Source organism: Heterodontus francisci, chromosome 14 (assembly GCF_036365525.1).
Source record: "Heterodontus francisci isolate sHetFra1 chromosome 14, sHetFra1.hap1, whole genome shotgun sequence".
NCBI lineage: Eukaryota > Metazoa > Chordata > Chondrichthyes > Heterodontiformes > Heterodontidae > Heterodontus > Heterodontus francisci.
In genome coordinates, this window is record NC_090384.1 from 89,353,381 (window position 1) to 89,369,153 (window position 15,773).

The window sequence follows — 15,773 nt, forward strand, 5'->3', positions numbered from 1 at the left end:
TCACATAAATATGGGCCAGGTTGCTATATATTTCTTTCCAGTATTACCACTTTGCTTTGCTGCTGTTGAAAGTTCAGCAAAGATTTAATCTCAACAATGAATGTCTCTGCATCATACCACACAGAAGCAAGTGGGAAGAAAAGAAGTGGACCTTTGTTTGAGTTTCCTGCTTTACATTTTAGAAATTGTCAAAGGAAGGGGTTTCATTGGAACAGTATTTTGGTGGTAGTGATCATAATTCAGTTAGATTTAACACAGTCATGGAAAAGAACAAAGATAGACCAGGGGTAAAAATTTTAAACTGTGGCAAGGCCATTTTAATAAGCTGAGATGTGATTTAGCAATTGTGGAATGGAAACAGCTACACAAAGGTAAATCAGTGTCAGAGCAATGGGGGGTATTCAAGGAGGGGATAGAGAGGGTTCAAAACAACTATGTTCCAAAAAGAAAAGTGGTAGGACTCCCAAATCTAGACACTCCCCCCATCCCTTTTGGTTGTCAAAGAGCATACAGAGTAGGATAAGGCAAAAAAGGTCAGATACTGAGAACGCAATACTGCAGAAAGCCGAGAGTATAGAAAGTGCAGGGGTAAAATTAAAAAAGAAATTAGGAAAGCAAAGAGAGGGCATGAAAAAATAGTCAAGTAAAATCAAGGAAAACTCAAAAGATGTTTTATAAATACATAAAGAGCAAAGGATAACTAAGGAAAGAGTAGGGCTGATTAGAGGCCAAAAAGGTAGTATGTGTGGAGGTGGAAAACATGGGCATATTTCTTAATGAATACTTCGCATTGGTCTTCACAAAAGAGGTGAGAGATGCAGACATTGTAGTTGAGGAGTTAAGGAGAAGGAGTGTGAAATATTGGATGGGGTAAACATAGTGAGAGAAGAAATATTAGGGGATTTAGCATCTTTGAAAGTAGATAAACTGCCAGGCCCACATGAAATGTATCACAGGTTGTAAAGAGAAGCAAGGAAGGAAATAGTAGTGGCTCTGACCATCATATTTCAAACCTCTCTGTTTATTGGCATGGTGCCAGAGGACTGTTAAGGTTGTAGCATTGTTTAGAAAGGGAGAAAGAGATAATCTGAGCAATTACAGGCCAGTCAGCCTAAACTCTGTGATGCATAAATTACTGGAAAAAATTCTGAGGGACAGAACAAATCATCATGTAGAAAGGCATGGATTAATCAGGGACAGTTGGCATGGATTGGTTAAAGGAAGGTCGTGTCTTATGAACTTGACTGCATTTTTTGAGAAGCTAACAAGGAGGATTAAGGAGAGTAGCGAGCTTGATATAGTCTACATGGATTTCAGCAAGGCTTTTGAAAAGGTTCCACATGGTCGCCTGGTCAGAAAAGTAAAAGCTCAAGGAATCCAAGGGAAAGGTACAACTTGGATCCAAAACTGGATCAGTAGCAGGAAGCAAATGGTAATTGTCAACAGATGAAACATATAGGATCCTGAGGGGTCTTGACAGGGTGGATGTGGAAAGGATGTTTCCTCTTGTGGGAGAATCTAGAACTCGAGGTTACTGTTTAAAAATAAGGGGTCGCCCATTCAAGATAGAGATGAGGAGAAATTCTTTCTCTCAGAAGGTTGCGAGTCTTTGGAACTATCTTCCTCAAAAGGCAGTGGACGCAGAGGCCGGAATTTTACGCCATACCAGCTAGTCAGATGGTGGTGGTGGTGGGGGTGGTGTAAAATTGAACAGCAGGCTCCAGGAGGCCATCCTGACCCGCTCCCATCTCCGTTCCACTTTACATAGGCCACTTAAGGGCCTTAACCCACCTCCACGGGAATTTTACCCGTGGCAAGCGGGCGTCCTGGAGCCGGGAAAGGCCACCCGATGAGAGTTGCCTCTCCGCGATCCGGGGGGGGCCCTGACAAACGATGGCCGCCCCGCTTCCCCAACCACCCCTGGGACCCAAGACGCCCCCTTTACCCCAAACGAACACCCTTGCCTTGCTGGGCCCAACCGACTGCCCCGGCAAGGCAACCCAAACATACCTGCAGTCCTGGCTCCATGTCCTCGGCTGGGCTGCAGTCCCAGCAGTGGCCACTGCCCCAGGTCTGTAAAATGCGCGACGGATCCCTGGGCTAGGTGGAAGCGGGTGCGTCACCGACTTTTACGTCGGTGGCCAGCTCCCATCTGCCCGGCGTAAAATCCAGCCCAGAGTCTTTGAATATTTTTAAGGCAGACGTAGGTAGGTTCTTGATAAGCAAAGGGGTGAAAAGTTATCGGGAGTAGGCAGGAATGTGGAGATGAGGTTACAATCAGATCAGCCATGATCTTGTTGAATGGTGGAGCAGGCTCGAGGAGCCGAGTGCCCTACTCCTGCTCCTAATTCATATGTTCGTATGTTTCTGCGACTGGAAGGACGTTTCCAGTGGGGTTCTGCAGAGTTCAGTACTAGGTCCTTTGCTTTTTGTGGTATATGTCAATGATTCAGACATAAATGTAGGGGCATGATTAAGAAGTTTGCAGATGATACAAAAATTGACCATGTGATTGATAGGGAGGGAGAAGGTTGTAGACTGCAGGAAGGTATCAATTGACTGATTAGTTGGGCAGAACAGTGACAAATGGAATTCAATCTGGAAAATTTTGAGATCATGCATTGGGGAAGGCAAAAGAAGGCAAGGGAATGCACAATAAATGGTAGGATACTGAGAAGTGTAGAGGGACAGAGGGACAGAGGGACCTTGGAGTGCATGTCCACAATGCCCTGAAGGTAGCAGGACAGGTAGATAAGGTTGTTAAGAAGGCATATAGGATACTTTCCTTTATTAGCTGAGTTAGTTCAGGTCAGATCTGGTCACCGCATTATAGGAAGGATATGATTGCACTTGAGAGGGTGCAGGGGAGATTTATGAGGATGTTGCCAGGAATGGGCAATGTTAGCTATAAGGAAATATTGGATAGGCTGGGGTTGTTTGTTTGAAACAGAGAAGACTGAGAGGAGATTTGATTGAGCTGGATAAAATTATGAGGGACCTAGATGGAGTGGATAGGAGGGACCTATTTCCCTTAGCAGAGAGGTCAATAACCAGGGGGCAGTTTTAAAGTAACCAGAAGGAGGATTAGAGGGCAGTTGAGGAGTAGGTTTTCATAGAGAATGGTGGGGGTCTGGAACTCACTGTCTGAAAGGGTGGTAGAGGCAGAAACCCTCATTGCATTTAGTAAATATTTGGATATGCACTTGAAGTGCCGTAATCTACAGGACTACGGACCAAGAGCCGGAAAGTGGGATTAGACTGATTGTTCCCTTTTGGCTGGTGCAGACACGATGGACCAAATGGCCTCCTTCTGTGCTGTAAATTTTCCATGTCTCTTTATTTCTGTGAACCAGAGGGTAGATGAGGAGATTTCTTCAGTGAATTATGATGATCTGGAATGCACTGCCTGTTAGGGTGCTTAAAGCATACTGAATCGTAACTTTCAAAAGGGAATTGTATACTGGAAAAGGAAACACTTGCAGGGCTCTGGGGAATGAGTAGGGGAGTGAAACTAATTGGATATCTCTTTCAAAGAGCCAGCAAAGGCAGAGTGGGCCAAATGGCCACTTTCGATGCAGTAAAATTCCATGAAAGATTTGCTTTCCAGCAAAACAGTTCAAGGCAACTAATTTGACAAGCATCCGATAACTGTACATGTACTTTGCAGAGCCAGGGCCCTTACCTTATTGCTGCAATTCTTCTCAAATAAAATATCAAAGTGGCCAGAAATTGCCTGAAAAAAAATACACAACACAAAATCAAAAAACATAAATGTGTTCAGTTCTCTGAATAGCAGCACTCTGGCAGCTGATTCAATACACTGGTAGTTAGTTGAGGCTGGCATTTACTTTGAGACTTGGATTTCATTACTTTTTAAACATTATTTTTCCCCATAGCTGCAATAAATCATTGTCACAAATATACTACGGCATCATCTTAAACCATTTGTATGACATTTTTCCCAATGGAGTACCACAAATGATAACTCTGTAGAAAGCTGCAGAATAGCATCTTCATTGAGCTGCTATAGTAATAATTTGCATTTATATAGTGCCTTTAATGCCGTTAACATCCCAAGGCACGTCACGGGATTGTTATCGGACAAAACTTCACATCGGGCCATCTGCAAGATGCACTGCATCAATGCACCAAGGCTCCTGAGACAGCACCTTCCAAACCCGCGACCTCTACCAACTAGAAGGACAAGGGCAGCAAATACATGGGAACACCACCACCTGCAAGTTCCCCTCCAAGTCACACACCATCCTGACTTGGAACTATATCGCCGTTCCTTCACTGTCGCTGGGTCAAAATCCTGGAACTCCCTTCCTAACAGCACTGTGGGTGTACCTACCCCAAATGGACTGCAGCGGTTCAAGAAGGCAGCTCACCACCACCTTCTCAAGGGTAATTAGGGATGGGTAATTAGGGATGGGCAATAAATGCTGGCCTGGCCAGTGACGCCCACTTCCCATGAATGAACAAAAAAAAACATAAGGAGGTATTAGGACAGGTGACCAAAAGCTTGGCTTAAAGGGCCATTTTAAAGAAGAGAGGGGTGAAAAGATGGAGAGATTTAGGGACTTGAGGCCAGAATTGGAGGAATAGAGGAGAGTTGAAGCCCCATCTTTGACCAACACACTGTAAACTCAGTAAACCAAGATTTAATTTAAGCAATATCACAGACCCAAAGATAAGTGTTTTTGCTGACAAGAAATTAGTGGCAGTTTTTTACTACAATGTCTGAATGACAGTTTAACCATCGTTTCGTTTTGAAAGAAAAATTTGCATTTATCTAGCACCTGTAACAACCTTAGGACATTCCAAACTGCTTCACAGCCAGTGCGGATGTTGTTGCAAGAAACACAGCAGCCAACTTATCCACAGCAAGACCCTCCAAAGTGCAATAAGATAATGACTAGATAATCTGCTTCAGGAGTAGGTTGAGGGATAAAGGTGGCTAGGACACCAGGAGAACTCTCCTGTTCTTCTTGGAATAGTGCAATGGAATCTCTTACATCCACCTGAGAATGCCTTGCTCTAACATCTCATCTGAGTTCTGCACTCGGAGTGTTAGCCTGGATTATGGACTGAGTCTCTGGAGTGGGGCTTGAACCTACAACCAATTTTGGAATGCAACAAACCGGGTCGCCAAGGCAGCACTCAAACTATAGCAGGAAAGACAGCCTAAGTTCTTCCAGGCATCCATCATTCCCACTCCGAGCCAATCATGTTGAAGACATAAACAGTGTTGATGCAAAATCTCAGGCCCTCTGCTCTTTCCAGCAAACATAAAAACGGCTACAAAACTTGAACTGAAAGCAGTGTGAGTGCAAGAGAAGTCACAAAACAGGCTGAAAAAGCCTTGTCCGTAACGCTGAAAAAGATGATTCCGCACAATTATTCAATTAGCACAAAAATAACAAATATCATGAAAACAAGCTTTTGCTAATGTGGTCGACAACAGCAAAGCAGCAAACTGCTGCTTCGGATGAAGGGAGAAAATGAACAGAGGGCTGTATAATTGACACACACACACACACACACACACACACACACACACACACACACACACACACACACACACACACACACACACACACACACACACACACACACACACACACACTGCAAGTACAGGGAAGACTGTAACTCTCTTTTTCTCTCCACTTCTTTCCTTTCTTCACAGTGGTGTTTCATACAGGGATACAGATCCACAGCTGCTTGCAGCCTTTCAGTGGCTAGTCCAAGTGGTTCTCCAAGTGTGCCAAGACAGTAAAGCCCCAATTTTAACTCGGGCTGAGAATTGGGCAGGATGTGGCCGAGAAGGGCAGCACAGCTTCTCAACCTGTTTCAGTGCTGTATCTCTAATCTAATCTAATCGAACCTCGGCAGCGTGAGACTTGTGAGATTTTAACTCCAGGCCTTATCTGCACGTCACCGGTTAGTTTTCCACCCAAAACGGACAGGAAGTGGAAGAGGACCGGCAGGAGTGGATGCAATACTGGCTGGTAGGGGGTTGCTTCCGGAGAGTGAAGCAACAGTCCCTGGCACTCAGAAAAGCCCATCAAGGAGAGGTAGTGGTGTGGCGGGTAGGGAGAGGGGGCGTCGGTGGAGCCTGGTCAGGGGAGAACTACACCTCTTGTGGGGCCTGGAAGCTCTCCCACTTCTTCTGGCCCCATAAGGCCAATATAAAAAAGGATTACCTTTTTGCAACATCTTCTGGCACCGACTCTGGGAAAGCCACAGGCCTGTGTCCACATTCAGGCCCACGTTTAACAGCAGTTGGGCCCCAATGGTGTCAGTTGAGTACAATCTGCACATTTAAAGAAGGCCCCAGCAAGTTTCTGGGATCAGTGCAGTCCCACAGCCAATTTTAACTGTTCGGTTGCCCGGTTTCTGCAGGCAGCACTAAAATCACCCCTTATCCATTTGCAGGTTATTCAATTGGCAGTCAAACCCAATTGTGTCCACACTTTCCAACATGGGTCAGTACTTATGATCAGGAGACCTGGCTGATGTTCTTCCTTCCTCTCCCTATTGTCGGGACACTAAAGCCAATTGTAGTGCTTCCCCAATTAAGGCCAACTTACAGCTCTTATACAATATTTGGGGAGGACAGGGAGATCTGAACTCAATCAGCTACATTCTGTACTGTAAATGAACCCCACCTCCTCATTTTAACACCATCATAGACTTAGAAAAAAATCTTGGTCTAGGAATTCAACATTAAGATAAGGGAGAGTAATATAAATGCAGGAGCCAGTCCATGTGTTTGTGGTCTATGGGGATCTGTAGAAAAGTGTAGCAAAGCATGTTTAAGTGATCGGCCCCCTTACGTGAATTGCTCTCCTGCAGCCTAGGCTACAGACCCATTAAATATAAAAATGCTGCAACTCAGTAGAGACCAGGGATCAAACCTGGAACCTCTGAGGTCTGCGTTGTTTAGCACTGTGTTATGCAATGCAGTTTACCCATTGAACAATCGAAGGAGCCTAAAAGAGAAATTTCAAATTCGGCAGTGTCCCCAAGTAATTTTCCCACATTGGATGACAGTAATGTCCAAAACTGTTAAGTATAGGTTGAATGAATGAAGAAATATCTGGACACATTCATAAAGGTTCCTGCATATAAATACTGCCCATTTGGTAACTGATATAATCACCCCTGTCTGAGGCCAAAGGCCTTGTCCAAGACGGTTAAGTACAAAGCTTTCCTTCTGCCACAGGTCCTGCTTTTCCACCTATTCATAGTTAATGGTATGAAAATGTATCTTGGGTACAGGGAAGTTGTAATCTAGAAGCTGGGGCAGGCTCTATCTAGGAGAATTCATGTTCCCATCAAGATCACTTCTTCCACATATGCATATTCTGTACTACTTACCCTGTCATGGACTTTAGCCCCAATGCATTGAACTGCTCAAAGAACATTCTGTATAAATTAGCGAGCCTGGCCTGTTGCCTTCCTCCATGCCCCTTCCAATCATATTGGGCATGGCAGCACAGAAACATTGTTGTAGCACTTCTTTGGTGCTTTTACACTGTGATCCTGTTTCTGTCATCCATTTATAAAACTTACTGCCGCAAAAAATAAATATACCTGTCTTCACAGGCCCTATGGCAGTTTTTACCTGAGTCATTCGATTGGCCATTTGTAGCAAAGACTTACTGTGATCACCTCACCTCATGAGACAGCATCATCTTGGTACATGCAGGGCACTACTATGCACATGCAAATGACCAAGGGACCTGTGCAGAATCAGCATGTTTATGACATAGGAGCCAGTCGACACAAGAGACAGCCTTCAATCTAGCAAGTAAACCATCTTCAGCTGCTTCATCAATGACCTTCCTTCAATCATAAGGTCAGAAGTGGGGATGTTCACTGATGATTGCGCAATGTTCAGCACCATTCACAACTCCTCAGATACTGAAGCAGCCCCTGTCCAGATGCAGCAAGACTGGGACAATATTCAGGCTTGGGCAGATAAGTGGCAAGTAACATTCGTGCCACACAAGGGCCAGGCAATGACCATCGCAAGCAAGGGAGAATCTAACCATCTCCCCTTGATGTTCAATTGCATTACCATCACTGAATCCCCCACTATCGACATCCCGGAGGCTACCATTGACCAGAAACTGAACTGAACCAGCCACATAAATACTGTGACTGCAAGAGCAGGTCAAATGCTGGGAATTCTGTGGCGAGTAATTCACATCCCATCTCCCCAATGCCTGTCCACCATCTACAAGGCACAAGTCAGGAGTGTGATGGAACACTCACCACTTGCCTGAATGGATGCAGATCCAACAACACTCAAGAAGCTCAACGCCAAACAGGACAAAGCAGCCTACTTAATTATCACCCCATCCACCACCTTCGACATTCACTCCCTGCACTACCGACGCACAGTGGCAGAGTGTGTAGCATCTACAAGGTGCACTGCAGCAACTCACCGAGTCTCCTTCGATAGCATCTTCCAAACCCGCAGCCTCTACCACCTAGAAGAACAACGGCAGCAAATGCAAGGGAACACCACCACGTTCAAGCCACACACCATCCTGACTTGGAACTATATCGACGTTCTTTCACTGTCACTGGGTCAAAATCCTGGAACTTTCTTCCTAACAACACTGTGGGTGTACCTACACCCCAAGGACTGCAGCAGTTCAAGAGGCAGCTCACCACTACCTTCTGAAGGGCAATTAGGGATGGGCAATAAATGCTGGCCTAACCAGTGATGCCCACATCTCATGAATGGATTAAAAAAAGAAACTGACATGTGCAAGTGCTCTCCCCAGACCAACCCCAAAGCCCAATGTCGTACCACTGCTTCGGTTGTTAAGATATTTACTTATCCTCTTCTTACCCAACTCAATGTTATTCTTCCCCTTTGTTTCTGACTATTAAATACCTTATTCCAGCTCTTCAGTTCCGAAGTTGGGATACTGTCTGAAACATTTTTCTGTCTTTTTCTCCTCTACAATGACGAATTAACCTGCTCTCGGTTTTCACTTTTGGATTTGTTTGCTTCCAATCTACCAAGCTCAATTAAAGTTCAGTTTTTAAACTGTGAACACCTAATTGTCGGGTTATGGGATAGGTTGTGCACCCAGAGCCAGTCAATGAGCCATGGATTTCCTTCAACCTTCAGATGATTCTGTCAATTTCTCTTCCAAAACCATGTGGTGAGTTTTGATTTGGTTCACCCGTCACAGTTTTGCACTTCATTTTCAGAGTATAGAGGCACGTTTTGCAATCTGCCATCCAATTTCAGCTGGAGGCTAAAATGCCCAATTTCCAATGGGAGGTCAGTGAGCTTTCTGACTCTATGGATTTTTCACCAGCTATATCACTGGAATCAGACTGAGAATGTCAGCAGTACACAGGTTAATGCTATAAAGCAATAGACATACTTCACAATAGTGATTCTGAAAACATGGGCACATTTTTCAGTTTTTAGTCCAATATTAATTCTAATTAAATTGATCAGTAAAACTTTATGGACATTCAGAATATACTTTAAACCAAGCAAGAATCAATTAATATTTGCAGTCAAATAAATGCAAAATACTGCATCAATTAATTAATAATACATGGGATACCAGGTGTTACAGATACCAAAAAATCATAGAATGATGCAGCACAGGAGACCATTCGGCCCATCATGTCTGTGGAGGTTCTTTGGTAAAGCTTCCAATTAATTCTGCTCCCCTGCTCTTTCCCCATGGCCCCATAAACTATTCCTGGTAATATCTGAGTTTCTGGTTGTATGGCGTGTATACTTATATTGGAATCAATTAGCATTTTAGATAATGTTATTAACCACAGAATACAATGCAGTAGCTTGCCAGGGACTGGATTCTTGCAGATTATTAACAGACTGTCACTGATTATTATTCTAACAGAGGAGTGCTAATTTTCCATTATTTTATGTTTAACTGTAATGAATTGAGATTTCAGGGATCACAAGACTTCATATTCGTTTTATAACACTGCACATCTAAATGTTTTTAGGACACTGAAATATATGACTTGCATTAATATAGCTTCTTCAACGTGGAAAACATCCTAAGGAGCTTTACAAAAGGGTGAGGGCAAATAGTTGAAATATAGCAGCTGAGCCACAATAGTTGGGAAAAATGACCAAGCGCTTGTTCAAAAAGATGGGCTCCAAGAATGTTTTTAAAAATAAAGAGGGAATTAAAGAAAAGAAACAAACTTGCATTTCTATATCGCCTTTCACAACCACCAGATGTCTCAAAGTGCCGTACAGCCAATGAGGTACTTTTGAAATGTAGTCACTGACGTAATGTGAGAAATGCAGCAGCAAATTTGCGCACAACAAACACACACAAACAGCAATGTGATAATCTGTATTTGTGATGTTGACTGAAGGATAAATATTAGCCAGGACACCGGGGATAACTCCTCTCCTTTGTAATGGTGCCAAAGGACCTTTTACATCCACCTGAGCAAGCAGATGGGGCCTCAGTTTAATACATCATCTGGCAGCACTCCCTCAGTACCGCACTAGAGTGTCAGCCTAGATTTTTGTGCTCAAGCCCTGGAGTGGGACTTGAACCGAAAACCTTACAATTTGGAGCCAAGGGTGCTACCAACTGAACCACAGTTACACTGCTAAAAAAACTTTAGTCCAGGATATGGAGCTGATGTTCCTAAAGGTTCAGCCACCAATTGTGGTGAGAGGGTGGATGTAAAAAAGACTAAATTTTGAAGACGAAAGGATACAGAAGGGAATGGGAATGAGTTATCTAAAGGCTCTGCCATTAATAGTGTGGGAATGAAAGTGGAGGGGGGGGAAATGCACAAAAGCCTAGAGTTGGAAGACCAGAAGGTGCAGGTATGAAAGAAAGAAAACCTGCATTTATAGAGTTCCTTTCATCACTTCAAGACATCCCAAAGCACTTTACAGCCAATGATGTACTTTTTGAAGCATAGTCAAAGTTGTAATGTAGGAAATGCGGCAGCCAATTGACACAGCAAGCTCCCACAAACAGCAATGTGACAATTACCAGATAATGTTTTTTCCAGTGATGTTGGTTGAGGGATAAATAGTGTCCAGAACATCGGGCAGAACTCACCAGATCTTCTTTGAAATAGTGCCATGAGCTGGAATTTTATGCTTCCCCCAGGACCGGGCTGGGAGACGGTGGGTATAAAATTGAGTGAGAAGTGGGGGGTGCCATGCCCGTCATCTACCCACCCTCGCTGCTATTTTACCAGCATTGGGCGAGGTGGCAAACGGCCCAACTGCCCCAGGCCAATTGTGGCCCTTAAATGGTCAATTAATTGCCACTTAAGGCCTCCTCCCACCATCACGGCAGACGGGCACTTCAGCACCCGAGGAGGCGGCCATGCAGAATCTGGTGGCTTCCCTGTGGACTGGGGAGGGGTCCCTCCTGATCAGGCACCCTGTGCCCCATGGAGTGCCCCTAGCAGCATGGGCCACCCCCACTAAAATTACACCCCCAGCCCTGCTCTCCAACTCCCACCTCACTTGCTGGCACCCAGCCGATTGTCCCCAGGGAGGCCCGAACTCTACTTACCTTCCTGAAGGGTGACGACCATCACCCTCTTCTTGCCGGGTGCAGCCCCAGCAGTGGCCACCACTCCTGGGGCCGCTGCTGAGACTGAGGAGCTGCCAGCACTCTGATTGGCCGACAGCTCTTGGTGGCAGGGCCTCTTGCCTCAGAGGGACGGAAGTCCTGACCAAGGCCAATTAAGGAACTGGGACACACAAAATTGCTGCGTGGCTTCCAGGCCCAGCAGAGATGGGCTCTCTCCTGACTTGTTCGCCAACAGGGCCACCACCACAACATAAAATTCTGGCCATGGGATTGTTTACATCCATCTGAGAAAGCAGACAGAGCCTCAGTTTAATGTGTCATCTTAAAGATGACACCTCCAACAGTGCAGCACACCCTCATTGCTGCACTCAAGTGTCAACCTAGTGTGGTCTCTGGAGTGCAGGGATAATAGATGAGGAGGATTTTAAATCCAATGCACTGGAGAACAGGAAACCAATACAGATTGGAAAGGATGGAAAGAGGGGTTTGACTGGTGAACAGGGCATAGTGTAGGGCAGTATAAAAGCATTTTAACTTATGGAAGCTGGAGGATGGGAACCCAGCAAGAGGAACATTGGAGAAATTGAATCTGAAGGTGACAAAAGAATTTCAACAGTAGAGGAGCTGAAGTAGTGTCAGAGGCAGGCAATGTTTCAGAAATGGAAGCAAGCGATTTTGATGATGGATAGGTTGTGGGGTTTGAAGCTCAGTTCTCAGTTGAACAGGCCATCAAGGTTCTGCACAGTCCAATTCAGCTTGATTGAGTGGGCAGGGTGGGGAATGGCATCAGTTACAAAGGAAGAGGAGTTTATGGTAGGAAGCAAAAATAGTAACTGTGATTTTCCTTATGTTTCGCTGGAGGAAAGTTTGACTCATCCAAGATCTAATGTTGGACAGCAGGCTGATTGCGTGGAGGTGGTCAGGAGAGATAGTGGGGGAGAGGTAGAACATAGGAACAGGAGTAGGCCATGCAGCCCATCGAGCCTGCCCCCGCCATGCAATACGATCATGGCTGATCATCCACTTCAATGCCTTTTTTTCACACTGTCGCAGATGACACAAAGAGTGGCCGAGTGGTTAACAATGAGGTGGAGTGTCTTAGGTTACAGGAAGATATAGACGGGATGGTCAAATGGGCAGAAAAGTGGCAGATGGAATTTAATGCTGAAAAGTGTGAGGTGATACACTTTGGAAGGAGTAATGTGACAAGGAAGTATTCAATGAATGGCCTGACACTGGGAAGTTCCGAGGAACAAAGGGACCTTGGCGTGTTTGTCCATAGATCTCTTAAGGCAGAAGGGCAGGTTAATAGGGTGGTGAAAAAGGCATATGGGACACTTGCCTTTATCAATCAAGGCATAGATTACAAAAGCAGGGAGGTCATGTTGGAGTTGTACAGAACTTTGGTAAGGCCACAGCTGGAGTACTGTATGCAATTCTGGTCGCCACATTATAGGAAGGATGTGATTGCATTGGAGGGGGTGCAGAGGTGATTCACCAGGATGTTGCCTGGGATGGAACATTTAAGATATGAAGAGAGATTGGATAGGCTTGGGTTGTTTTCGCTGGAGCAGAGAAGACTGAGGGGTGACCTGATCGAGGTGTACAAGATTATGAGGGGCATGGACAGGGTGGATAGGGAGCAGCTGTTCCCCTTAGTTGAATGGTCAGTTACGAGGGGCCACAAGTTTAAGGTGAGGGGCGGGAGGTTTAAAGGGGATTTGAGGAAGACCTTTTTTACCCAGAGGGTGGTGACGGTCTGGAATGCCCTGCCTGGGAGGATGGTAGAGGCAGGTTGCCTCACATCCTTTAAAAAGTACCTGGATGAGCACTTGGCATGTCATAACATTCAAGGCTATGGGCCAAGTGCTGGCACATGGGATTAGGTAGACAGGTCAGGTGTCTTTACTGCATCGGTACAGACTCGATGGGCCGAGGGGCCTCTTCTGCACTGTACTATTCTGTGATTCTGTGATCCTCATATCCCCTTATGTCATTGGTATTTAGAAATCCATCAATCTTTGCTCTAAACAAACTCAATGACTGAGCTTCCACAGCCCTCTGGGGTAGAGAATTCCAAAGATCCACAACCCTCTGAGTAAAGAAATTTCTTTTCATTTCTATCCTAAGTGGTTTCCCCCTTATTTTGAAATTGTGTCCCCTAGTTTGAGACTCCCCAAACAGGGGAAACATCTTAGCTGCATCTATCCTGTCTATCCTGATAACTATTTTGCAGGTTTCAATGAGATCACCTCTCATTCTTCGAAACTCTAGAGAATGCGGTTAGCACCGCAGCCTCACAGCTCCAGCGACCCGGGTTCAATTCTGGGTACTGCCTGTGTGGAGTTTGCAAGTTCTCCCTGTGACTGCGTGGGTTTCCTCCGGGTGCTCCGGTTTCCTCCCACAGCCAAAAAAAAAGACTTGCAGGTTGATAGGTGAATTGGCCACTATAAATTGCCCCTAGTATAGGTAGGTGGTAGGGGAATATAGGGACAGGTGAGGATGTGGTAGGAATATGGGATTAGTGTAGGATTAGTATAAATGGGTGGTTAATGGTCGGCACAGACTCGGTGGGCCGAAGGGCCTGTTTCAGTGCTGTATCTCTAAATCTAAATCTAAAATACAGGCCCAGTTTCCCCAATCTCTCTTCATAGGAGAGTTCTGCCATCCCGGGAACAAGTCTGGTGAACCTTTGTTGCGCTCGCTTTATGGCAATAATATCCTTCCTAAGGTAAGGGGACCAAAACTGCACACAGTATTCCAGGTGCGGTCTAACAAGGTTCCATACAATTGAAGCAAGATTTCACTACTCCTGTACTCAAATCCTCTTGCGATAAAGGCTAACATACCATTAGCCTTCTTAATTGCTTGCTGCTTTAGTGATTAGTAATTAGCTTTCAGTGACTTATTGACGAAGACACACAGGTCCCTTTGTACATCTACACTTTCTAATCTCTTACCATTTAAGAAATACTCTGCACATCTGTTCCACCTACCAAAGTGGATAACCTCACATTTTTCTACATTATATTCTCTCTGCCACGTTCTTGCCCGCTCGCTAAGTCGTCCAAATCCTCTTGAAGCTGTTTTGCATCTTCCTCACAACACACATTCCCACCTAGTATTGCGTTATCCTCGAACTTGGAAAGAGTACATTTGGTCCCCACAACCAAATCATTGATATATATTGTGAACAGCTGGGGCCCAAGCACTGATCTCTGCGGTACCCCACTAGTTACAGCCTGCCATTGCGAGAATGACCTGTTTATTCCTACTCTCTGCTTTCTGCCTGTTAACCAATCCTTAATCCATGCCAATCTATTACCTCCTGTCCCATGTGCTTTAATTTTGCTAACCAACCTCCTGTGGGGGAATTTATCAAAAGCATTCTGAAAATCCAACTATACCATATCCACCCTTTTACCAATTGTGTTAGTAACATCCTCAAAAAACTCCAACAGGTTTGTCAAATATGATTTCCCATTCATAAATCCATGTTGACTATGCCCATTCAGATCATTATTAACCAAGTGTCCATTTATCACATCCTTCAGAATAAATTCTAGCGTTTTCCCAATGACTGATGTAAGGCTAACAGGTCTGTAATGCCCTGTTTTCTCTCTGCCTCCCTTCTTAAAAAGTTGGGTGACATTTGCTACCTTCCAATCTGCAGGAACTGCTCCAGAATCTATAGAATTTTGGAAGATGATCACCAGTGCATCCACTATCTCCAATCCTACCTCTTTCAACACTCTGGGATGTAGAATATCAGGTCCTGGGGACTTAGCAAACTTCAGGATCATTAATTTATCCAAAATTATTCATTAGTCCTTTCTCATTGCATAATACCAGATCTAAAATAGCCTGTTCACTCATTGGTTCCTCAACATAGTGCTCTAGAAAACCATATTAACATACTCCAGAAACTCTCCCTCCACGGCATTAGTGCGCATTCGGTTTACCCAGTCTATATCTAGATTGAAGTCACCTATGATTACTGTATTACCGATGCTACGTGCGTCTCTAATCTCCTGATTCATACCATGCCCCACACTATCACTACTGTTTGGTGGCCTATAAACAACTCCTACCAATGTTTGCTGCCCCTTGCTGTTTCTTAGCTCCACCCAAACAGATTCCACATTTTGTTCTTTCGATCTGAGATCCTCCCTTACTAATGTA

General features: G+C 44.8%; 1 protein-coding gene across 2 annotated transcripts in view; it reads right to left on the minus strand.

The window, feature by feature from the left end:
* prmt3 (protein arginine methyltransferase 3) overlaps positions 1 to 15,773 on the minus strand; it is a 291,866-nt gene that overhangs the window by 50,492 nt on the left and 225,601 nt on the right. For both annotated transcript variants that reach the window (XM_068046506.1, XM_068046505.1), the window contains exon 14: positions 3,683 to 3,733. In XM_068046506.1, the coding sequence (XP_067902607.1) occupies positions 3,683 to 3,733 (51 nt within the window). The remainder of the gene's footprint in view (positions 1 to 3,682; positions 3,734 to 15,773) is intronic.